General features: G+C 29.1%; 2 protein-coding genes across 2 annotated transcripts; both read right to left on the reverse strand.

Moving 5' to 3' along the window:
* Positions 1-3,853: 3,853 nt before the first annotated feature.
* On the reverse strand, positions 3,854-10,073 carry LOC129989158 (insulin-like). The gene is made up of 3 exons (XM_056097507.1): positions 9,920-10,073; positions 8,545-8,740; positions 3,854-4,107 (listed from the first exon to the last, which is right to left on the reverse strand). Exons 1-3 carry the CDS (start codon positions 9,926-9,928, stop codon positions 3,923-3,925), a joined length of 390 nt encoding a protein of 129 aa, XP_055953482.1. The 5' UTR covers positions 9,929-10,073; the 3' UTR covers positions 3,854-3,922.
* A 9,989-nt stretch (positions 10,074-20,062) lies between these two features.
* On the reverse strand, positions 20,063-26,200 carry LOC129989475 (bombyxin F-1-like). Its single transcript, XM_056098038.1, has 3 exons — positions 26,139-26,200; positions 24,611-24,821; positions 20,063-20,438 (listed from the first exon to the last, which is right to left on the reverse strand). Exons 1-3 carry the CDS (start codon positions 26,145-26,147, stop codon positions 20,245-20,247), a joined length of 414 nt encoding a protein of 137 aa, XP_055954013.1. The 5' UTR covers positions 26,148-26,200; the 3' UTR covers positions 20,063-20,244.
* Between the last annotated feature and the right edge of the window lie 938 nt (positions 26,201-27,138).

Below are 27,138 nucleotides of genomic sequence, written 5' to 3' on the forward strand. Positions count from 1 at the left end.
TTTTATGTGATGCATTAATTGATGCACTAAAACTATTTGTGTCAGAATCTTTTCAGAGAATCTTATTTTAATTATTTAATAATCCTGTGGGTTAATGCTCTTATCAACCAATTCGAGGAAAAAAAAAACCACCTATCGGAAGTTACATATTAACTTCCAAAGATATATCGTCATGACCCAAACTCCTTGAAATCTATTCTTTATGCTTAAATATCGTGGATAGGTTCGCCTAATGGTCCGCAGCTGAAGATTGCTGTTGCCATATATGAGGAAACCATCTATCGTGCCCGGTTTATAGTTGGATCTGTCACTAAAGATCAGAGTGGACAATTTGAATCTTTTCTCTTAAGACATTTGACACAATACTATATATATATATATATATATATATATATATATATATATATATATATATATATATATATATATATATATATATATATATATATATATATATATATATATATATATATATATATATATATATATATATATATATATATATATATACCTTTTAGAACCAACTATAAGTTATATTTTTTCTTGTCTACTTTAACTACTTTATGTGCATTTTTTTACATATATGTGAAATTAGATTTCCATGCATGAAATTCTTAATTTGTGCAACTGAATCGAGCTTACATATATCTGGTATTACCATATTTTGAGACCGTTCCTTATTATGGAAAGCAATCATATGAAAGAACAGAAATTTTGCCTTTGAATACCGTTTATTTATAAATATGTTGTGATAAATTTTAGTTTGGATAAAACCCATGGAATATCTTTTATAAAAAGCATTTGGCTATATATTTTTATTTAACATAAACATTTTTCACCATACACTTCTTTTACTTTTCATAAATATTTTCTTCATACTTAATTTAATGATTCATTTCTATTAAATTAAGTTTGGGTCAAAATCTTCTTTAATGAATATTTCTAAAATATTCCAATCTCCTTTGTTTTTTGGTCATAACTTCGATTAAAATTGGCCTATATCAGATTTTATTAAAAGTCGATTACATTATTTGAATTTGAATTTTCTTTTTCAAATAACATGAATGAATCCATTATAGTTTCTAAAAAAATTAATAATCATTTGAAATTGTTGATAACATTGAATTCTGCAATTCACTTCTAAACAGTAAGAAAATAATTTATTTAAAAAATATATTTGCTGGTTTCATGACGATCGTGTGGTATTTAATGTCTTTCAATGCCTATTTTAATTTTATTTTTTTTCATCTCAACACAGAAATGTTTCTGTTTCTGCAATGAGCGAAGCATCTTAATCCTGTAATGATGAATGGAGAAATTTCGTGTCATCAGTTACTTTCGTTTTATCATTTGAAATGTAATTTACTTTCTCAAATATGAAATCTAAAAAAAATATTGTCATCATCAAAAAAAAAAAAAAAAAACTCGAATGCATTATCTTGGCGTATTTCTATGTTTCAGACCTCATGAGTTCGAAAACATAGAGATTATATCATTCTTTCATCATCATTCGTTCATGAATTAGAATGGATTTTCGGCTTTATGTCTATCTGTCCGTGAATATGATAATTCAAAACCGCTTTTATCTAGATGGTATATGGACTCACGACCAAATCTGTAGTTTTTTTTTCAAATTTTGAATAAAATCTATTCTAAATAAGTCTGTCTATTCGAGTACAAGAGAACTCGATGAAAACAGAGCACAAAGAGCTATGTAGATATAATTTGGTACGAAGGTTTAGGATCTAAAATATTGACCCAATTCAAATTTTGAATCTAATTTGCCAAATGGTTTATTATGTGGACCTATACTTTCAATAATATGTGAACATAATAAATCATGAACGAAATGACTTAGATAAAAAAAAAAAAATTCGGTATGACTACAATTGCAATTTTGTGTCAAATTTTGATGTCAATAGATCGACAAAATTACACAAAATACATATTCTCACGATAGATTCAATAAAAAAAAAAAAATGCTACATTCGTACCAGAAATCTATATTTCATGACTATCGTTCAACAATATCGTGGATGGTATTCTTGGCTTTAAACAAATTTATGCTTTGGGTAGGAAGATAAAAAAAATGTATTGGAGAGTATGCGAGAAAGTTTTGGGGAGACCATACCAGCTGGTTAGTGGTTGAAATTATAAAAGTAGGAGTTAAATTTGTGAAAAAAAAAGGACAAAAATTAATTTAAAGTCTTCTAATATTTCTCGAAATGTCTCAAGAAACAATATTAGTACTTTGCCTGATCCAAGCGAAAGGTATTATTTTACAAGCTGAAAAGAGTTTATTCAATTTCTTTTCTAAGTAGGAGCCTGCTTTCAATTAAACAAAATTAATTAAAAAATTCTAGCTTCTGTATAGTAAAATAAATGAATAAATCTCTGTAAGCATATCTTTTAATTATAAAAGGATCATTAACACTTAAATTCTTTTTGTAATCTGAATGTTTGAATTTCAGTTTCCAAATACAGAATTGAAGATTTTAGTTATTTTCTCTAAAACTGAGTATAGAATTTGATAAAATGGAATTTAATTTGTTTGATACAACTAGGAATTTTGGAGTTTTCAAAAAATATTGTGAAATAATTATTGGTGCAATAAAATCTAATGTAATGATTAGCAATATTTCAAAATATTAAGCCTGTCCATGTTTTAAAGAAGGTTCCATGTTTTAAGAAGGTTTGTTCATTATTTATTTGTGAATAAATACTAAAACAAAATATTTTAACCCAAAAATGATTTAAACTTCATATTTTTGAATTCTGTTTCATCCAAGTAACATTTTTACTAAAAATCAATTATCATTTGAACATTTTTGGTTCAGTTGATGTAATTAGGATATTTAGTTTAACATAAATTAAGACGGAATTCCGCCATGGGGCACTAGAAGAAAAATGTCTGGTTATTACAAAATTTTTAGGAATAAAAAAATTCTCCGTATAGCCTCGTAACGTATTTAGAATACAATAATATTTTAAAACAAATTTCGCTTAAACTTTGCAAACTGAATTATTTGACACTTTGCACTTGCCATTTTTTTTTCTATTGTGACATTAGTTTCAAATTACTTCTGAATAAGTGAACTTCAATACATATCTAGTTGCAAAATGTCAAAAAAAGTGTTATTTTTACCTAATAAATATTGAGATAATATGTCTTAAAATATTATGCAAACTATCAGAATTACATGTAATGTAATGCTCTCTTAAAATATTCATTTTTAATAATAATATATAAATAAATTAGTCTGGTAAAATTCTTATAATTTTTAATCATACCCTCTGTTGGAAGCAACAAATCAAGTTACTTTCTCTGAGTCATTTGAAATATTAAAATTCTAAAGCAACATGAAAAATTTCTTGAGTATCAGCTCAACTTTGAATAACGTTTCAATGAGAAATTATTAAATTAATATTTTGTTTCAACTGTTTATATATATATTCATTTATTTAAAGTTATAACCAAAAATTCAAAATATGCAAAATCTTCCTTTTTGGAAAAAAAAATATTGGAAGCAAAAACATAATGAATACTGTGCTAGCAGATTAAAATGCCGTAATCTATAGCAAAACGCTATGCGACTCTGCAATGCACGTTCACAAATTATTGAAAGAACTTAAAGACAATTACACTTATCATAAAGAATATTTCATTAATAGAACAAATCAGTTCATCATCGCAGTAATTTTGGGTAGAAATATTTGTTATAATCTGTTAAATATTAAAATAAATTTAAGCTCTTTAGACTAAAATTTTTTATTATTAGCTAAAGTCAAAAAAATACATTTAAACCTCTCATCAAATATTAAAAAACAACAACAGAACATCTATTTCTTAGAATGTCTATTCTTGAAAGACACTCGAGTTTGGCCATGTATTAAGACGCTGAGCAGTATGAGCATATGACTTTTAGTAGCAGTATGAGATTAAAGTAGTTGCAGAACAGCGATTTCTGCAGCATTCATCGACAACCCCTCTGGACTCTGAACTACTACTGATTAGTGAGAGGAGCAGATGTTCCGAGGCGGTGCCAGATCCACCTCCATCACGTTCTGTGGTAGAATAGGCAACGGGGTCTTTAACAGGGTAAGGATCTGCAAAGAAAAAAATTGCTCTCAGAAAAATTGACACATTTGTCGTTTTTCAAATAATACTATTATGAATCCTTGATGCGGCTTCTCAGCATAGTGGGTTCCATAGGAGGTCCCAGAGCTTGGCGACAAAATTGGCGAAAATCTGGCGCCTTGGCGACGAATTTGGCGACTTTGGCGCCAAAATAGATTATACCCGAAACATCGAGAATTTTCCCGATCCGTCGAGTAGGAACGGAGATACGCCTCGAACGTTCCTGATTGGTTGAGAGGCTTCTAGCCCCGCCTCCTGAGACCTATAAAAGAAAGCACCCGCAGCTGCCGAGCAGCGGTGAATTGGGTTGCGAACCAGTGGAGTCGAAGAGTAGTTGTGAACCGACGGTGAGTCGAGTCGTGGACCAGTGGAGTCGAAGAGTAGTCGGAACCGACCTTCCAGAGATAAGCGGAGCAGCGACGGAGGGAAGCTAGTGCTGAACTGAGCTGTGTGCTGTAGTAGAGTATGTTGTATGTTGCACGTCTCGGCTGAAGATAATCGTCTTCTGTGCTGTATATAGTTGTCGTCTTTGTGCTGTCCTGTGTGTCTTTGTGTAAATAAACGTCGTTGTTTTATTTTCTACTGCCGCCTGGTCATTGAGTGTTCTTCACACCATATAAACCCCACTATCCAAACGAACCCGGGAAATTTCGTAACAAAACTTTTATATAATAATCGTATCTGAATGCACATGGTAATAATTAGATAGAATTAACCTCCAAGGATATATTTTACGAAGGACCACGATTTAGTTTTGCAGTTTGGCATTAGTATCTAAATGACATTGGCGTAATTTGACAAAAAAGGATTCCAAGTAAATGTTTGTGATGGCCACCATTTTTAATCTTTAAAAAATAGGTTAGTAATAATAGAATCATTAGGTTTGTGTTCCTACACAAATATAATATTCATTTCGAATTCTCCCTAAAACATTAGGCTTTTAAAGTGCAGTCGGTTCTATCATTTAATAATTACCCCATTTCTGGCTGTGGTAATTAGTTAAATGATCGACCCAAACACTAATAATAAAATAGGACAGACCTAGCGGTTTGAGCCTTCATAAGAGGGCAATGAATATACTTGAACCAGTACTGTATCTTCAATACTTCCGCAACAATTGAATGATATTTGACAAACGATTAGCTACAACGTGAGCGCAGGTGTCAACCTGCGCTCACGTTGTAGCGAATTAAATATACAAAAATATATTGGATAAATTGAATTGATATCAGTACTATTTACAATGATAACTTCTTCAAATAATTTATCAATTTAATTAAAATGCTCCTAGAAATAAGCGTCAAAAACACAAATTCAAAATCTTGAAGGATCTCAAATTTTAAATTTCTCAGAATTTAAAAATTCCTTTATTCAAGATATTTTTTTGATTTCTTACAAATTTATAAATAGCAAGAAGTACTTTTCCAAAATAAATACTTCATAAGTTTCAGTTTGCTATAAAGTTAAATAAATTCAGACATTCTCAATAATATTGAGTAACTTGTTGCCAGCCCCATGCAAGGTTGCGATTGTGTGGTGCTAAGGACTCAGCTTCATAGACGGTGAACTTTCGATTCAAAGCCTGAGTGTGCCAACAAGGTCAAAGGGCGAAAACTGGTCTAGTGCCTGCTAATTCCAATAAGGTCAAATGTCCTTCTTTGAAATGGTTTGGAGACTTCTAGGGAGGGTGTCAGTAGAGGTGCCATTAACGCTATCTGACCATGGCCCTGTTTTAAAAGATCCGTTCCAAATACAAAATACTAATGTGCATTTCGAAAATTTTTGTAAACGTAACTAAATTAAATGATTTATTGACAAAAAATATTTTGTTTGGATGCATAAATCTTGGGTATAATCGTCTTTTACAATTCACTTTAATTTTCTCTCCTTAATGTATCAATAACCGAGAAACGCAACTGTATTAAATTCTTGAATGTTTTGGTCCTTTGACTTAAGCCTGAAATTGATAGTGCATTGCTTACATAGTACAATATTCGTTTTAAATAAAACACCTGTTTTACATTTTAAACTGGAAAAGTAAAGGGAAAAACCACTCTTCAGTATAACACTCTATTTTTTCCAGTTATCGATGACCCTCTTAGAATTGATGAGTTGACAAAATTTGCAACGTATTCTGCCATTCTACAGAATAAATACTATATGGAATGTTGATATTTTAAAAAAATTCGTATCTTTCATAGCTTTATCTAAAATTTCAACTTTCTGAACAATAATTCTTGCATGCTATTTTAGATAAATTATCACTTTAAAATATTTCTAATCTCAAGCAATTCTAAGAAATCTAGATATCTAGATATTATTTTTAATCTTTTTCTTCTATCAAGAATAAACTATAGGATCTCGGCACGTTAAAACTATAATTAATTGTGCACTAGAGCTTTGTAGGGATAATGAATTAAATTTTCAGAGATATTATTTTTAAATAGAAAAATATTAATTCATTATACATGTGTATGTGTGTGTGTACTGATATCTCTAAATCTAAATTAAATCCTAATTAATTTCCTACTTTTTATCTTAATTTAGCCTATATTAACGTCATTCTAAAATATTATCTTATTTTCTGATCCAGTTCCACCTTTTTTAAAAAATTTAATTAATGCTACAAAAGCTCTGCAGAAATGCTTAAATCAGGGGTTCTCACGCTCTGAGTGAAGGGATAAAAATCTGCGAGTCTAAACAAATTCCTCTTGCCTAAATCGACATATGTAAAGAAATCCTTTTCAGAATCTCGTAGTATATAATCATCGGAAAAAATATATCTGTTGCTCTTTTTGCTCTTGTATTTTCACGTAGATAGACGTACCTCGTCGTTTCTTGCTTCTACATAAATCATGCCTACCGGGATGGAATAAAGCAAAGTTTAAAATTCAAAAATCTCTCTCTCTCTCTCTCTCTCTCTCTCTCTCTCTATATATATATATATATATATATATATATATATATATATATATATATATATATATATATATATATATATATATATATATATATATATATATATCAGTATTCTGAAAAAAAATTGGTGAATTACTTTTCTACCTAATCATGATAAAACTCAGAAAAATGTATATGCCGCATATTTTATGAAGACTTATAAGCAATGTCTAATTGACGCACTTAACTGATTATGGCTTATTTGCAAGGTGCTTGGATTGGTTTGGTTTGGCCTAAAAATAAAATTTGTGTGGATTTACCATAAACTGTTATAGTTATTTTTATTGAAGTAAAAATGCATAAAATTATTTGAAATTGTTACAAAGACCTTATAAAATCTATTTTTTTTAAAAAAATTTCCTATATAAATAATAATAATCTGATATAAATAATAAATACTTTTTTATGGTAATTAATGATAATTCTGATATATATAATAGTACAACATTAATAATTTATATTCATCCTAGCATTTTCTCCGCACAAATGCAGACCTTCTTGTTTCGAACTGATGACTTTCGATTAAAACTGATGACTAAAAAAATACATCTGCTAAAATTGAAAGTTATTTAAAATTTCGCCTGAATGAATCCCGAAACTCAGAGCTAGATCGGAATTTAATTCAAAAAATAAAACAGACAGTTTATTTTTTTAATGATTTAAAGCCTAAGCAAGTAACTAGAGCAATTTTCTTACCGGATACTGAAAAAGAAAACTTGCTGAAGTCGTTATTATCTTTTTTTAACGAAATGCACTTGTCTTTTGACAAGTTAGAGATCATTATATCTTGGTGGTATGCATATCAAAACGTGAAGACAGGAAAAAGGCATGAATAATAATAAATAAAAAGAAGAAAAAAAGGTTATTTAAAAATTATTTTTTCATCTTAAAACACTTTATGTTAATTCACTTCATGTGCATTGATTAAATAGACGACTGGATTTTTATTATAATTATAAGTTTTTTTTTGTTTGCTTATTTTAACGATAATTTGTAATCACTATGCATTACAACAATGCACAATTATATTTACGGTACAAATTTTTCAGTAATCCTTATCCTAAAGATCTTTTTTCTTAATTAATTATTTCGTCTTATTCATTCCCTTATATAATAAAATTTATATCACGAATTTTTGAAGTCATTCTGACCAGTAAGTTTTTCTTTATAGTGTTTCCTGAATAAGTGTGAATAAGTGTTTCCTTTTTTGTTCCAATCTGTTCAGCTTTAAAGATTAGCACTTTCTGATCTACCATATTTGGAAGTAGATAGAGGTATACAGTTAGAGTTACATTTTTAACACATTTAAAAAAAATTATTTCTAGAAAAATTTAGGCAAAATACTAATTAGTATCTCAAACAGACTTTGAATGTTTAAATGTTGATTATCTATTGAAAATGGAGTGGAAAAATTAATGAGTAAAAATTTATTCAAACAGGACACTGACCAGCAGTTCTCTTTCTAACTCTGTTATCGTCGCTGAGAAATATACTTCTGCCGTTACAAAGCAAGTCGAGTGTCGCCATTAGGTTCCTTCCACATAACTGGATTGTGACTTCTCGTTTTACTAGACGCTTTGGATCCATAATGGTAGATCCGTCTGTCACTACGGCCAAAGTCCAAACGGTGAAGAGCAATACAAACTGAAAAAAAAAATGAATATTTTAAGCATAAGTGAAACAATGTTGGGCTTTTAGCATTCAAAATCCTCAAGTTAAAGATCGCAGAAATATATTTATAATTTATTCATTTTCTTTCCAGTGTAAAAAATACAATAAAGCATTAAAGTTAATAATTATGAAGCATTTTTAGTAAGATTTCATTTGTTTGCGGTGGTTATTGAATAGAAGCTGAAAATTTTTGATAAAAGGTTTACTCTAAAAATAATTAAAGTCCCAAGGAAATTAAATATATTTTGTTACCAGATATAACAAAAGGTGATTAGGGTACAGCTAGACCACATAGGTATTGTCATTTGTTAATTAGAGTGGTATTTCATAAATATGCATATTCTGAAGTACTAGCAAAATTGCTTAAAAAATTAAAATGTATTTTAACGAATGAATGTATATGGGAATCTTTTCTAAAAATTCCACTCGTTTCTTCTTGTTTTTTTTTTTAAATTATGGTTTTCAGTTTTTATAAATAATTTAATTTTTGAAAAAGATAATACTTAATTAATCTTGTATGGGATTGTTTTTTGGATATTTTAGTTAACATGTTTAATTTTCTCTGTTACCAAAAATGGATTATAGTTTTTGTTCTGAGAATGGCCTGGTATTTTTATTCAACTAACAGTCTACAGAAATCTTCAGTTATATTTTAGATTCCATGAAAATTTTTATCGCTTTTTTATGAGCATATATGACACTATATTAATCTATAAGTTTAAAAATACTATGCATGGTCAATAAGATTAATATAAATTAATGCTCTTTAAATTTTTCAAATTCTTATATCAAATAAATAAAACTATTCATTAAAATCGGATATATGAATTTAAAATGAATAAATAGTAATTAAAATAAGTAATAATAATAGTAAGACATTATATTGATCTATAAGTTTAAAAATACCTTACATGGTCAGTAAGATTAATATTAATTAATGCTTTTTAAATCATTCAAATCTATATATTAAATTTATAAAACTATTAATTAAAATCGTATATATGAATTTAAAATGAGAAAATAGGATTTTTATAATTGACATAAAGGAATTTAAATTATAACTAATATTTAGTTTTGAAAAATCAGTGAAAATTAATCAAATTCCACACACATTTTTACCGAAAGAGCAGATAAGCTCAATGATAGACTTACCTTCAGCATTTTTAATAAACGAATCTTTAAAGTTGAAATCTTCACGGAATTCCTAGTCACTTCACTGTTGCATCTCAAATGATGAGTGTCGCTCTTTAAATACTCCTCTTTCAAGTGTTGCAATGTACTATTGAATTTCCAAACTAACTTCACATTATCATGATATCTTTGTTTTGTTTATGAATTCTGTTTTTCACACATTTTTTCAGACCGAAAGATGAGTATGCAACGGACTTCAGAAGAAGATAATTATTTCTGATTTCCCAGATAAACTTCATGGAACTTCTTTCATTTTACTAGAAATGTTTTTTAATGACGAGCTCTGATGATTAAAGCCTCAAAAAATCCATGCCGCAAAATGCGATAAATAAAATTATCATATTTAACCTTTAGATTATGGAAGGACAAAATCTAAAATATTATTTTAAGAGGTGTATTTTTGTTTAGAAACACCAAAACACTTTCTTGCAGGTTACTGACTGTGACCTTTTTTTAAATTTAAATTGTTCGACAATTAGTTTATTAATGTGTTTATCAATTTTTATTTTTCCTAATAAGCCTTTTGTCATAAGTCAAATATAAGAAAATCAGTGGCAGAGTTAAGTATTTTGCGGCCAAGGGTAGTGAACATAACGAAGCTTTTCCTTTAATAACTTTTTCAACAAATTTTTATCTTATTTAACATGTAAAAAATTCATTTTAGTTTTATTTTTTATTTCAACAATGTAATAAAAATATTTTTTTTATTTATTTTTTCATTTTTGTATCAAGATAAAAAATACCATAATAATAAAATTCTTGGAAATTTATCCATCATTATTATTAAGTAATATTTCCTTATCTACATATAAGAACATTTAATTATTATGACAATAATAAGAATTTCAAAATAAATATTTTTAAAGATTATTATTTCGTAATATCAATTAAGTTGAAGAAAACGTATCTAGTGACGATGTACTGGCCTAGGGGTAGAAAGTCTTCCCCGTCCTGGGTTCGAGTCCCGGTCAGGTGTGGTTGTTCTTTTCTCCGTGTTCTATCTGTGAAAGTACCCACATGTAAAAAGGGGCTGTGCAAGCGATTGTGGGAGTGTCATCTTCATATGAGCAAGAAGTCAGACTTCTGTCAGGTGCTCAGGGGCCTTTACTCGCAAACGTTATTGCACTAACTTGGTTTAAATCGCTGACTTCGTGAGCGGGCTTGCCTATGACAAGTGCATAAGTAACAACAATAATAAAAAAAAGATATCCAGTCAAAGGAAAACTAATATTCCCATGTATTACATATAAATGATTGATTAATGTACATAAATGTACATATAAATGATTAATTATGCTTTAATTGGTTTGTATGGAAATAAAATTCAATTAAATTAACTCATTAAGCACTAATTAATTTTTGGGTATATTAAAATAATGTATTGTTATTAAGAATATGCGAGTGGTGAAATTTTAAACACTAATTCTAAAATTAAAATATCGAAAAGAGAGTGAAAACAGATTATAAAATAATATGTCTACAAATATGATCCAAAGCAAGTTAAAGCTGTATAAAAATGATTGTTGTTTCTGCTTATAATTTTTGATAACGTAACAGTGTTACACTGTTGTTTGATAAAAAAAAATCATCTAAACATTTTAATTACAAATAAGTTTTTTTCTGTCTCTTTAATAAAATAAAATTAAATTAACTGATTAAGCACTAATTAAGTATTGAATATATTGTTATTGAGAATATCCGAGTGAGGAAATTTTAAACTTTAACTCCAAAAATTAACTATAAAACAACACAAAGGGAGTGAAATTAGATTATACAATAATATGTCTACAAATATGATTCAAAAGCAACTTAAAACTGTATAAAAATGACTGCTGTTCCTGCTTATAATTTTGAATAGCATAAAAGTGTTACGCTGATGTTTGATACAAAAAAATCAACTAATATTTTAGTTACAAATAAGTTTTTTCTCGATGCCTTCCTCCTTTTTTTCCCCTTACTATATTGATAATTTCTCTCTAAGTAGAAACTAAAGTTTTTGGAGAAATATTTACATATACCATAATGAATAATTATTTTAATAATTAGGATCAATAAATTTTCAGCATACTTCTATTTAAATCTATTTGTTAACGCAGAAAATCTGATCTGACTGTTCCATAATTGATAAAAATACTAACTCTTTTTAGTTTTTGGTGGCATGAATCATCCATCGGAGATCAAGCATATGGACCAAAATACTGTATTAAAAAAAGCTTCTTTTTTCCCGCCTTCTCTCTCTCGTATGGAGATAGAATAAATTTGATTCACTAACTATTTGTCCGGCGGGATTTTGATGAATCGCCATATTTCCATGAACAGGATTGTGGCAGAAATTTATAAATCTAGTGGAAAAACTACATACTAAATTTCATAGCTCCGTAAATTTATTGACTGATGGAAAGAGAAATATCAATTCCAAAACGAATGTTTTGGATATAGGGAAGTTTGAAATAAGAAGATCAACAAATTCTATAACAACATACCAATTTATACATATAATTGAGTCATTACTGAAGGTGCAACAAAATTAATTTCATAAAATATTTCGAAGGTCAGAAAAAGGAATCAAGAATTCAAATTAACTGATCAGAAATTTGGTCGATAGCTAATCATAACAATCAAAAAGTTTTTTAGAAATAACCACCAACAAATCATTTGACTTAGAACTCATTCGGCACCTTTATATGTGCAAATCCTTCCAGAATATGTCGGTCCGTTTCCGTTTACGGCATAACATAGAATAGTTGATCAGATTGACCAGTTCACTATTTTGTGACATTGCTGAGGATGTAACAAAACTAACAAGAAAAAATTATCCGAAGGTCAGAAAAATTAATCGTTGATTCAGATAAATTAATTGTAAATTCGAAGCTTTTCTAATCATGAAAATAATTATAATATTTCTCCTAAATAGAAAATTTGAAATAAAACTGAACAAATTCTTTTTGAAATCGACGTAGATACATTGCATACTTTTAGATGAGTTATTTGTTTTAAATTATATTGGCCTATTGAGAAAAATAATTTCCGTTTAGGCATAACATAGAAACTTTGGCTAGATTTACTAGTTCATTGAGCGTATCAAACGAAAATCTTCTTTTGTAGCAGAGCTAAGGGTGTAACAAAACTAACAGGTCAAAATTATCTGAAACTCAGAAAATTTAATCGATTATTCAGATCAATAAATTGTAAATTTAAAACATATCTTATCATAATCATCATAATAATAATTCGGAAAGTAAAACATTCTAAATAAAGATCCAACAAATTATTTTCGACACTGACGTAGACACGCTGGGCTCTCGTGATCAGATTCCGATCACAGATGCACAATGATTCTGTGTCTGATACTATCAAAACAAGAACTTTGTGTGGAAGATTTCTTAATTCATTGGTCTATAATCACTACTTCGATCCGCCCAGAGGCATTCAGAAAAATTGAACTACCAGACGCCGCGACAGCATTAGCGGCAACTAAGGTTGAGTTGTGCATTGGCCGCTCCCATAGCAGCCGACCCCACACCATTTGTGTAACCCCACGATGGTGAGAATCAACCACAATATCGAAAACGTCTCAGCCCAATGTCTGATATATCCTCCTAATGGGAAAATATTGATGGGTAAAAATAAATATAAATTAAGGTAAAAAAATAAATATAAGTCAAGGTCGACTCGGCTTTTCATTCCTTCAGTGGGTCGATAAACTGAGGACCAAGCATGCCTGGGAACTAAACACTGAGGGTTCCGCGTAAGGTTGACCACCTAACGTGGATATATGCCCTGCACCCCAGAGCCCTCGGTCAAGAAAGCAGATAGGGACACTGTAGACCTTGGCCCACATGGGCTGCTGTGTAACTGAGTTAGTTTTGAAAATAAATATATTTGTAAAGTGCTAATGTTTGGATTAGATATATTGTGAATAATAATTTAGAGTACAAAATCTGTATTTCTTTAAACAAAGACAATTATATTAACAATGTGGATATTTATGCTGTGAAGTTTTTCCCATAATTCCTTTGGTTTTTTTAGAGTGAAATAAAGGGAAAGTAAAAATATTTGTTGGACCAAAATAAACTCCAAAAGCAATTTAAACATGCTATAAAATAAGTGGGTTATTTATGCATTAATCATTCTTTTGGCCGGCGTCCTGGCATAGGGGTAGCGCGTCTTCCCCGTGATCTGGGCGTCCCGGGTTCGAGTCCCGGTTTGGGAATGGTTGTTCTTCTGTTGTTCTATCTGTGAGATGTGTGAATGTGCCCTCCTGTAAAAAGGGGTTGTGCAAGCGAATGAGTGATGCGTGAGTGGCAAAGTCGTACTCTTGGCCCTAGTTGGCGCTGCTATAAAAAATAAGAGACGTTCCCCTCAGGCTTAAATCGCTGTCTTCGTAACAGCGGGCTTGTCAGTGGCAAGTGCCATAAGAAACAAACAAACAATTCTTTTGACTTTTACGAATTACAAAATCCGTTTTAAAAATGAATATTTAGTCTAAAGTGTATGTTTGTTACAGTCTTTTATTCCTTAAGTTGTAATTTGGAAAAAGTTTTAAAATTTATTTTTTATTATTTTTCCCACATTAGATGGAAATCCGGCATTCTACCGAATGTTTCGGTATCTTTAAGCAAAATATAAAATAAGAAAATTATTTGAATTTGTCATATGAATTCTCTGGGCATTGTATATAGCATCTACACCTTATATAGAATGGTAAATGATTTTTAGAAGTAGTAATAAAAGAAACATATTAAGGCTTTTATTTCGAAGATTTGCATTCTATAGAAATACCAATTTTGTTCTGAAAAAAATAGCTTTATTTTGACTAGCACTTAATTTAATTTCTTTCAAAAAATTATCTCAATTATATCTTATTCATATTTAACCGATTTGCCATTTAGCATAGTATATAATTCAAAGGAAACATTACTCGCATCATACTTCACTAAAAATATACAAGCAATATACAGGCACAAATATACAGGCACTATTGAATGCTAATTTCAGACTTAGTTGGTAGCATATGAATTAAAAATCGTTCTTAAATTTGCCGTTATTTTTTCTTTATGTATAAAAATAAATAATTTTAATGTGATATTATTTTAATCTTATATCAAACCTTTCCTACTTAGAAATGCATTCTTTTTAAAACACTTTAATTGTTGATCATTTTAATTTGGAAAATAAGAAGCAATAACGATACTTTCATCAGTAAAGTAAGAACGGTTAGAATTGCTGTGTTTGTAAACAGCATTCCCTAATGCTTAATTTTTGTATAAAAATAGAAATAAAACTATATAGTGTATTTATAAAAATATTTATATTTGATTTTATTTATCAAAATAAATTAAAATCACTTTTTAATTTATTTTATTTCAAATTTTTAGGAAGGCCTTTATTTTTAGACGAAAAGTATTATTCTTGTGACATTTTTTTCTGGAAGAACATGTGAGAAAGAATTTTCTATCCTAATTATTACACAAAATTCGCAAAAAAAAAAAAAAAAAAAATGATAACCTGTTTTTTTGTATGATAATTCAAATAAGAGAGACATGTTTAGATTAATGAAATATTTATTAATTCATTTTAAGCGATTATTTTGCAACCAAGGATAAAAATACAATAATGCTTCTGAACTCATTTGCCCCAGAGTTTACCAATTCTCACGCTCAGTTTGTTATCATTCAAAAAAGAATACAATTTAAATAGTTATAATAAGAGTTTTATTTGTATCAACAATTTTTTCTACAATATTTCATGTCTCAGATTATTCATTTTGTTTTTATGATATACTAATTTGAATGTCAGAATTATGAAATAGCAAAATGTGTTAATGCAATTAAGCTGATGTATTTCATGTTCTTTATTCTGCAAGTTGATGAAAATATAAAAATCAACAAACATTTGATTTATATTGATTTAATTTACAATACTTTTTTTTATCTTAATGATTATAAATATTTAATATAACTTTATTTGAAGTTATAGCAACTCTTTTTGAATATCAAAAACTGGCAAAAATTTATACAATTTAGTTGCAGCATTGTTACTAATTTTTACTGAATCATTCCATTCGTCAATACATGTACGATTTACACACAGAACAGATAATTTTGATGCTTAGTTATTTATTATGTTTTTATTACATTATAAACATGCTATGTAATAAATGAATGCATGTCTCTTGTTAAGAAATACTAATACATAATAACCAATTGGAAATCGCCATTTTATGTTGTGAACTGTGGTAAGCAAATCTTACCAACTGTTACTAGCAGACGCATAGATTTGAATCATGTGACGAAATCCCACGAAAATAAGTTTTTGTTGGTTAAATGGTAATTTAAATATATTTCTTTTCCTTGACTGTAATAAATCAAACAAATTTTAATTTTCAATTCAGCGTTAATTTCGGCATTTAATGTAATAAATCACGCAATTTTGAAAGAATTAAAGGCTACCATAGTAATAAAAATTATAATGATTACATTTGGAAAATTATCTAATAATTTTTTTTTAAATGCTACTTTTTTTTTAAATATATGTATTGGTTGAATGTAAGATTCAAAAAGAAACATTGGCTGTTAGGATAAAGATACCTAGGGAAGGGGATGGAATTAATTTTTAATTAAGATGGTAATGACAATAAGATTCTAGAAAGTCAAAGCTAGAGGATGCCATGGAGTCAAATAGAGAATGGTTATTGCCTTTTCTTAATGTCCTATTTATTAGAAGGTTTGATATAGGCTGATGATCAATATTATATCCCCGGACCATTTACACTTGCTAAGCTAATGATGAATAATAGTACTAAAATTTACATGTTGTCCCAGACACCATTACATCAGTTAAATACACTAGCTGTCTAATTATTATCAGTTATGCATCTTGCCAAGCACAGCGTCGACAAAATCATACCATGCCCCTGACGACTGTTAGCCTCTTTATTAACTAAGCGGGCTTGTCGCTTGAATGCTCTTAGCCATGAATATTGTCCACAGTTTTTCTTGTCGATAAGATGCTGAATTAGTCTATATAATTTTGGCAACAAGGCATTATGGCATTGGTCTGCTAAATGGACTGATTGATTAAGCTCTCTGACCTAATATCATATTTTTTATCCCTGCTTTATTTAGTAATTTACGAACATATCGAGAGTAAAGATTATATTATCTCTATAGAACAAGAATCTTTGATAAGGGTTAGCTACCAGATAAACTACCACAGTTCATATAGAGACATCATCGCTACATATTCAATACAGACATCATGCTACCACAATTCATAATTTTCGAGAAAAAATATGGTTAAAAATAGTATGTGATATCCGGTCTATGGCTTATATGCTTTTTGAAGTATGATTATTGTATTTGCATTGCACGTAATATTTGGAAGGAGAAGAAATTGTGCGCTGCTAAATTGATCCCTTACAAAATTGAAAGGTGTCCTGTGCTTGATCTGGAAATGAACTGTATATAAAAATCCAAGCTTTATGCAGATGATTCAAATACTTTGGGAATTTATTTTGAAGTAATATTTGATACATTCGATTACCTCTAAAAGAGAAAAATCACAATATCGGATCAAGCGGATATATGTTGTTTACAATGTGATTATAATGCTTTAGCAATGCCCATAGTGCTTTTTTTATGTTTGCTTTTAAAGATTATTTTTTGTACCTTAAAAATTTATGCAAGTCCAGTTTAATATAAATTATTTAAAATCCATTACGTTCATTAGTGTGTTTTATTTGACTCGAAATTGGCAGGGATATTGCAATTATATCTAAGAATTTTAGTTTTCTGTATGTAAATGTTGAGTGCTTCAGATATCGAAAATTTTCGTTCCGTTATAAGATTTTAAATTTAAAAAAGAAAACTTAAGTTCGAAAAAATATCACTTGAGAACAATCATTTAAACTTTAGCCTTTATTTTGTTTTGAACGATGAAAACTATAGTGTAAAATTATACAAATATTGCAAGACTAAATGTGTTTTACAATTTTCACAACTTATAATAGGTCTAGAAAGGAGCACATTTAAGGATTCAGTTTTTAATGTTATGGTTCTTAGTTTTACTGTGATTATAATTTTCAATTAATCTAAAATTTGCATAAACTTTTAGCCAATAATTTGATCATATAAACAATACATGTAGATGTCTTCGATTAATTTAGAAATTTTATTCAATTAATTTTTCTAGTAAATCTTCTTAATCTTCGCATAGTTATAAAGAATAAGGAATTTGATTATTGCCGCATGCCCTTCATCTTCATCAAATGGAATCACAATGTTTACTTACACTGTAGATATATGCTTATACTTTCAATTTTATGTTTCCAGAATGTATGCTTCCATTTTCATCCTCTGCAATTATGGGAAAGGCCAAGATAGAGATAATAACTTTGTTATGATTGGTCAATAATGCTGATTTTGAAACTCAGTATGTTTCTTAGGATTTCCTTAACATCACATTATTGAATTTGGCAGTTCATAACAAAACTAAAATAGGCCTCTAAATTATTGTGAAGTTCATACTGGTCAATTATTGTCATTCTACTCGAAAATAACTTCATTGCATGCTTTAACTTATTCAAGTTGCATCATTTGATTAATTCCTAAAAATCGGCGCTTTTGAGAGGAATTGTATGCCCTCGATTTGCTTGTAGAGTGATTGCTGATTAATTTGTCTTTCCTAAACATTCTTTGAAAATCTACTTTTAAGTTGATTCGAAATAGAGTTCAAGTTAAATTTTTGGACAAACAGGTGGTTTCGATTTATTCAGTTAATTCCTTTCCTTTCATAGTTCATCATTCAATAAGTCGTTAATTCTATTCCGATGCTTTGGCAGTGCGGATTTTCCTTCTAGGTACCACTATAGTTTCTCTGAATATTCCTTCTGATTTTTCACCATTGTCCATTTGGATTATAATCTTCAAGGATATAAACTTCGATAGCCCCTTCTGCCTTATATATCTTAATGTATATATACCTTTGTAATTCTTATAAATTGCATATCTTTTGTAATAAGTACCTTCTGATTGCTCTTTCATCTACTGCTGAATATTTTTTCTTGTGGATATTTTCATAGCTTTTTGCAGCATTGTAACAACAATGCGCATGCTTATAAAGTAGGTATTTCCTCTCTGAATTGCGATCTCATACATTTAATTCATTTTTTTCGAAAAACTATGTCTTTAATTTGTGTTTTGACCTTAATTTTTTTATTTATTTTGTTTTTATTAATTTTTATTTATTTATTATTATAAAATTGTAGAAATTCAGCAATAGAGGTTATTATATAATTCCATTAAGTTAATGCTTTGTGAACCCTTTCATAAACTAAATAGTATTTACTGTGAACTTCGTGAACCTCACGGAAATAATTCTAACTTTTATTCATAGATTTAAGTACATGTACTGTTATGCAGTGTGTCCACAATAATCGAATAGTTAATTTTCAGAAATATTTTAAATCAAAATATTTATGTAATCATACTATTCGCTAGTGAAATATTTTTGACTCATTAGCATTTCAGAGAAAATGGATTCCCTCTTCTGCCACCAAAGCTGAGAAAAGTTTTGAATTACTTTATTATAATAGGCTAATCGACATCCAATACTTCCTCGAGATGTCAGTTTCTTGACGAATTTTCTTTTATATGGCAGCTAAAAGTCCTGAGATCGTAACACTCGGTCAAAATTTAATCTCAAATATGTGGAATGTTTTTCTTAAATGCTATTGTGTCAAAAATATTTAACTAAATAGGACTGGTGGATGATGTTATGATTTAGACAAATTAAATTTTGCAAATGTGCATTTATTAATATAAACAAAAAATATTAACCAATCGTGTCATTTTGAACATTTTTTTCAAATGGAAGTATACATTTCAATCTAATAATTTGTAAATTGACTAGCCTTTGTCCTTCTTACAGAATGTTAATGGAGTAGTCCAAAATTTGAATGGATATTCTGAATAAAATATTTTAATTAAATATTACTCAAATGTCTTTAGACTTACTGTCATAAACTGCTACAATTCTCTTTAAAGTGGCAAAACTCTTGAGATATATGGAACATTGTTTTATAAGAATAAATAGTAATAATTTTCTAAAATGAAAAAATGAAAGCAAATTAAAGTATGTTTCAACCCCCTTTTTTCTTCTAATGAAATGTTGAGTGAAAATCATTGAAGAGAATCTCTTTGAGAAACAGCAGCTTGTAGATAATAAAAGAGAAATGAAATTACAAACGTTAATATGCCATTAGTAAGTATTATCTTTCAAATCATCTAATTAGGATGTCTACAGTAAGAAAGGAGAACAGAGGGAGTACAAGCTTTTCTGCAGCATTCGTCGACAATCCCTCCCTGTCCATATCGTTTGAAGAGGTGGGAAGTAGGAATGTGTTCCGGAACAGTCTTAGAACCAGCTTCGTCCCGATATATGGAAGAGAGAGTAGTAGCTATCCAAATCTGGATAGGATCTGGAAGGTTAAAAGAAAAAAAATATGAATATATAAAAAGGTTTCAATAATTTACTACTAATGAACGTTAAGGCCACATTTTTATTTATGTATTATGAAAAATTTAAAATGGCATTATTATATCTTAGATATATATTTTCTAGAATATAAGCTTCTGTAAGCTACTGGCGTCTAGAAAATGAACTCGCAGAAATTGAAACTACTCGTAGAATGAACTCGCAGAATATTTAGGAAACTTTGAGGGTCTCTTAACCTTTCCTTGCAGTAAGAAATTAAATACAGGGTTTTTATATAGAAAAATCTTTCTGGCTACTTGTATACATAGTATACATGTAACAAGGAATATAGTATAAAGAAAGTGCAGTAATCGTCAAAAGATTTGAACTCGAGATTTTGACGAATCTCCGTCTTTTAGACCTCCCCAGTTTGAAAAACCCGTTTTTGGAAAATGTTCGTCTGTCTGTCTGTGGTAAAGACAACTGAAAAGCGCTTTGAGCTAAACGATTGAAATTGATATACGGTCTTCAGAGCAAATTTGCAGATTTCTGTCAAATTTTAAGTAAAATATTAGAGGAAGTCCGTCTGTCTCACTGTTCTAAAATAAATTAACATGATATAAAACGAAGAGAGATAAATAAATAAAATTCAGTACATAGATTTAACATCTAAAGAGAAGATACTTGTCAAATTTCGAGCTAAATCCAAGAAAGGATTGACTGTCTGTCGGCCTGTACTTTCAGAAACAAGAAAATAAGATAATTCAACGACGCAATGATTTTAATAAATCAAATTTGGTATGTGATTTTGTGACTACAAATGCAGTTTTGTGTCAAATTTTTATTTCAATCGGTCGAGGAAAACATATTTAAAACACAAATTCAATTTTTGAATATTATTAACATATACCAAGGATTAATCGCCAAAAACCTCGCCAAGGATTAATCGACTTCATTAGCATTTTTACTGAATCTATCGCGATAAATTCTGTAAAAATGCTAAATTCTCGTCAAAAAATATTTAGTGATTGTTGTCGTGTAAGGCATTCTCTGTCAAGACAAATTTATTAGATACGATAAAGTTTTTGGGGCCGGCGTCCTGGCATAGGGGAAGCGCGTCTTCCCCGCGATCTAGGCGTCCTAGATTCGATTCCCGGTTCGGGCTTGGTTGTTCTTCATCTGTTCTATCTGTGAGATGTGTAATTGTGCCCCCCTGTAAAAAGGGGTTGTGCAAGCGAATGTGTTGCGTGAGTAGCTTGGCCCTAGTTGGCGCTACTAAAACAAGAGACACTTCCTTGGCTTAATATCGCTGACTTCGTCAGCGAGCTTGTCCATGGCAAGTGCCATTATAAACAACAACAACAAAAAGTTTTGGGAAGAATACTCCTGCTGGTGTTATTATCGAATACCATATACAGTAGTTGCTCCTGCTGTAATTTGTTGCAAATAATATGGCGTGTTCATTGTCTCATTAATGGTATATCAAAAGCAAAGTATAACACAAGTTGCTTGTCAATGTTATTGGGAATTAATCAGTACACAACATCTTTCAAATGTCTCTAAAAAAACATTATATAGCTTGAAGTTTCGGCAAACACGGCTTCTAATATTTTTGCAGGTGTTGTCTACTAATGCAAATACTCACCTAGCATTGATTTTCTGTTCCGTGTAAATCGTTCGAAGGCCTCAAAAATATTTACTAAAGATGTACCACTCTTTTAAGATTCGGAAATTCAGCAGTAGCTATAGTTGTTTTTCTGAAATCTGCTTCTAGTTGATTTAATTGTAAATTTTAGTTTTCACTATAAATATTAACACCCATAATGTGAAACTTTGCTTTTAGAAATTCATTGTTACTACTAATAAAGAAGAAAGTGCATTTTGGGGTTTGTTCACTATAGAATAAACTGTTTAAACCCAATGTACCAAACATAAATATACTTTGGACCTGAGGATTTACCCCTCAGAGAAAAAATTTTGAAATTATATTTTATGAGAATTTGGGCAAGATTTTTGGCAGTTTTCCCAAGAACGGTTATTGAAAATATAATAGCAAAAGATTTAATTTTACCAGATTTTAAGATAAAAAAAATGTCTTTTATTGATGACGTTTTAATTGTTGTGCAGTTTTTTTTATGCCTAAAATTTCGATGTTTTTTTTTTAAAAAATTTTACACAATTTTCAACATTATGTTTTATTGTTACGATGGAATTGAAATTGATAACATCATTTAGTCACATATTTAATGGCATGATTTTTTTTATATTCTTGAAAGTTGAGGAAGTTACAGGAAATGAAGTTAAAGGTAAGGAAGTTATATTCTTGAAAGCTAAGGAAACTTATCTGCATGATTAAAGAAGGAATGAATCCACAAATCACAATGGGCAATTAAAAGAGACATTGTCATGAAATTTATATTTTTAATGTCATTATAATGCCGTGAATTCAATTTTATTATGGCTGTTTCATGTATGCAATAAAAAGAACCCTTTTAAAGTTATTAAAATAACTTGGATGTAAGATTTTTATCATAATTTAATGCTTAAAAATGCTTCGTTGGAGAAATGATAAACAATAATTTATGGTAAGAAATTCAACTGAGGTTGAACAAAACTATTTCCGGGGAACCGGTTGATAACCAGTAATGGCTCATTTTAAATAAATGTTCATTAGAAAGAAATTAAATTTTTTAATCCAATGCATTACGTGTAAAAAAGGAATCTTGTAGAAATGTTTTTCGTTGCATAGATTTCTCAGATAAAAGTACAGAAATATAGTTTTCTTTGTATTTCCAGAAATTTAAAATCAGATGCACTATTAACTTTTCTGAAATTTAATTTGCCATTTTTTTTTCATTGATCAGCTATAATTGTATTAAAATATTCCAAATTTTTGAGAGCGCGATGAAATTTTGAAAAATATGCTTACAAATGTGCTAGCTTCGCAACTTACCATTGGTATGAGCAAGGAACACAACTGTGCGTGTACATACAGAAAGAACGCATTTGCACAAAACAGTAATGCCACAAACAGAATCTTTGTGGTGATGCCATCTAGTGTCACAAAAAATTATATTTTAGCTGGGAAACAGAAGACAAATTCATTTATTATTGTTTTATTTTTTCGATGTAACCATTTACGATTGCTTCAAATTTTCAGTTTTCTTTTGACTTTTATTTTTCATTAGCAATGCTACGTTAAATGTTAATGAATTGAAAATTATAATTTTTTGTCCTCAAAGTGGAAAAATGTTTGCACGTGGAAAAGTAACTGATTTACCCAGTTGATTGTCCGTTATTATTACAGAGCGAGAATTCAGTTAAATATGTAAAATTTCAACTTTGTTCCTTATTTCTAAAATAACATTTCATATTATTTATGGCTAATTAAATCCACTTAAAGTAATAACTTCAAATTTAAATAACGTAATCAATAAGTTGGTTATCTTTGAAAGATAAAATTGAAGATTCAAAGCAATGATTACTATAAAATTTGTAAAAATAAATAAAAATATAAGAATAAATTTTTAAATAAATAAATGTATTTTAAAAAAGAATAAAAAGACTCAACTAGAATAATCGAGAATAAAATTAAAATTTGTCCAAATCCATCAAAAAATATATAAAATCTTCTGTAATTAAAAATGTTATATAAGCTTTGTATATTAGCTCAAACTTTGAGACTTTATGCATTCAATTTATAGCAGCATACCACTTCTACTTCTGAAGCATAGCAGCATACCACTTCTACATACCACTTCATACCACTTATACTTAAATATAACTTTTAAACTTCTAATCACTTCACAGAAATTACTTTTGATAATTCTAATTTCAAATAAAATTCACACATGAAATTTACGAAGTATCTTTTAAGACGAAATAAAAGTGAGGAGTATTCCAATGCTACTTCCATGTGCTAAACAAAACTTGATACTTGTTAATACATATCAACTTCTTAAACATTTTCAAATGCGTTTGATATAGTCACAGAAGAAAACTGAAGACTATTCTCGAATAAGAACGTTATCAGTTAAAGATTTTAAATCCACTTATTAGCATATATGGTTAATTCAGTTATTGAAACTTCATAAACTTTTGTGATAGTCCACATATGAAATACGAAGAGGAAATGTCACAGCATTAAATATAAAAATTAGAAAAATAAATATTTACCCTCCAATGAGTATCGTGCATCCCTTGTCTGCACGTTGCTATTTTCATTGGGATCATAATATTCTCCGTTACAAAAGAGGCTGAGGGTCTGAACAAGATTTTTTCCACACATACGAATCGTACTGCCTCGTTTCACTCTGCGATTGTTTTCCATGGTAGACGATCCCTGGGAAAATTGAATCACAGCCAAGGCCAAGAGCAACAAGGCTATCTGCAATAAATAAATAAATAACAAAAGAGGAAGAAAAATATTACAAAGTTAGAAAAAAAAACTATTTCAATTTGTTAAAAATTTAATAATGAATTAGATGTTAGAACAAAATACAAAGCTTCAGTGCAAAAATGGATTGGGATTGATTAAGTTTAATAATTTAAAACTTAAACCAGTTTAAATAAGAAAATTGAAATCCAAGACTATAGCAATAAAACTGTAAGACTTTTGTAAAAGATCTAAATTATTATTGATTTGCATTTATATTTCACTCAAAAATGCTATGAAACATACGAATGATTTCAATAAAGATTTGCTGATAGTCAATTAAATAATTAATTTTTATGAATTAAAAACTATGTTTTCATTTTAAATGCGCAGTATTAAGCAAGCAAACAAAATGGTGCTAATGTATAGATTAGCAAACTTAATATCAGATAATCAGCACACGGAAAAAGATATTTAAATATAATTTTATTTGATATTCAAACGATTTTATTTAACTTGAAATTAATTTATAGATATGCTGTTATTAAAAACTGGTTCAAACTTTGATTATTAGTTGCAGATGGAAATTCGTTTTTAAAAATACTGCTTTCTTATCCCGGCTATAAAATCGTATTTAAATAGTCCCTTTAACGTTGTTACATTTTGAAACACTTCTTAAAAGTTATTAATAAATTTTGCACGAAACTAACCCACTGTGGTTTTTCTAGATTTTTTCAAATAGTTTGCAATTTTTCGAAAAGATATAAGATACTAAAATGCTTTAAAAACATTTACCTCATTTTGATTAAAAATAAAATTCAATAAATACCCTGTAGAAAAAGTTCGTTTATTATTATAAATTATGTAAAGGACGTTTTATAGTAAAAATATTTTATTGGTAAGTATTTGGTAACTATTAATAAATATTGAATATGAATATTGCAATAAATATTGTATATATATATAAATATATATATAATTGGCAAAACTCAAGAAAACCATTACTGCTATTAAATTGATGTCATCAAAAAGACAATTACTTTTACATTTTGAAATGTCGTAAAAAAAATGCGATTTACTTCATTTGAGTAGATCAATTACAGTTCAAAGAGAGAAAGTTTTGTTTTAAGGCATCTTCAATCATGAATTTGAAATCTCAGAAAATACGGAAAATGTCAAAACTGTAAAAGGTGTGTTTTAACAATTTCATACAATTTTGAAACATGAATCAATGCAATAAAATTTTTTAAACATTTTTTATTATATCTACTACAAAAAAGGAAGAACTGATTAACCCTATTTGCATCAAACAATGAGAGACAAACTTACCTTAAGCATTTTCAATGTTAGATGCCAAAAGATGCAGAGATCTCACTTTCAGATAGCCTTTCAGCTGCTTCTCATAAAAAGACCACGGTGTGATCGCTTATATAGTCCCAAAAGAACTGCAATGCGACAATCATATCCCAGAGAGACTGAAAAACATGCCAGTATCAGATGGTGGGTATTATTTTAGGGGCTGTTACGCTCTTGGGGTGAGAGATTCCAATTTGTTCAATGGTGGATTAGTCCCCGATTTGTGGAAGGGAGGAATCCTGACCAAAGAATGGAAAAAAACATGACGTGTTTTTGAAGGGAAAAATACTTGCTAAGCTTGTTGGAAGATCATTTGCTGTGCTAGAAAAAGCACCAATTATGACAGCGCTAGCATATTTCATGCAGTTATTCAAATGACAAAACTAGCTCAAGAAAATTTGATAATTATAGTACTCAGATTATTTTGTAACATTCACCATTTATAGAAATAAAAAATTGTTGAAATTAAACATTAGTAGCTCAGAAGGTTGTGGTACATGCTTTGTTATATAATTCATTTTGAATTTGAACAAAGAATGTTTTATATGATACGTTCTACACTTATAAAGTAAATGAAAAATAACACAAAAACTTAAGAAAGTATTTTAAAAAAACGAAAAAAATGGCTTAACACTGTGCGAGTTTATGCTCATACGATTAAGAGTTTCAATAGATAAAGAAGGACAGGAAGATTTGTAAAAGTTTCAAAAAATATTATGGTCTTATTATTGTGACTTAAAGGTGATGTTTCAGGAGAATTCACGATTGTTTCATTATGAGTCAACGTCATTACAATAACGATTTACAAGTTTCATCTTTCTGGAATTTCAGCAACATGAATGGATTCAGGATACAAACTCATGCAAATGTTGAATGAATCAAACTCTTCGAGATTTTTAAAAACAAATTTCACAGATGAATGAGTGCTGTATCGTTATTTAGCGCTTTCTTTAACCTGATTCACCCCATGGGA

The sequence above is a fragment of the Argiope bruennichi genome, chromosome 10 (assembly GCF_947563725.1).
Source record: "Argiope bruennichi chromosome 10, qqArgBrue1.1, whole genome shotgun sequence".
Classification (NCBI taxonomy): Eukaryota; Metazoa; Arthropoda; class Arachnida; order Araneae; family Araneidae; genus Argiope; species Argiope bruennichi.

Excerpts from the sequence above, each read along its gene's own strand:
- LOC129989475 (XM_056098038.1), bottom strand. Across the intron at positions 20,439-24,610 it reads TGCACGATACTCATTGGAGG|ATCCTATCCAGATTTGGATA; the intron begins GTAAATATTTAT and ends TTAACCTTCCAG.
- LOC129989158 (XM_056097507.1), bottom strand. Across the intron at positions 4,108-8,544 it reads AGTTAGAAAGAGAACTGCTG|ATCCTTACCCTGTTAAAGAC; the intron begins GTCAGTGTCCTG and ends TTTTCTTTGCAG.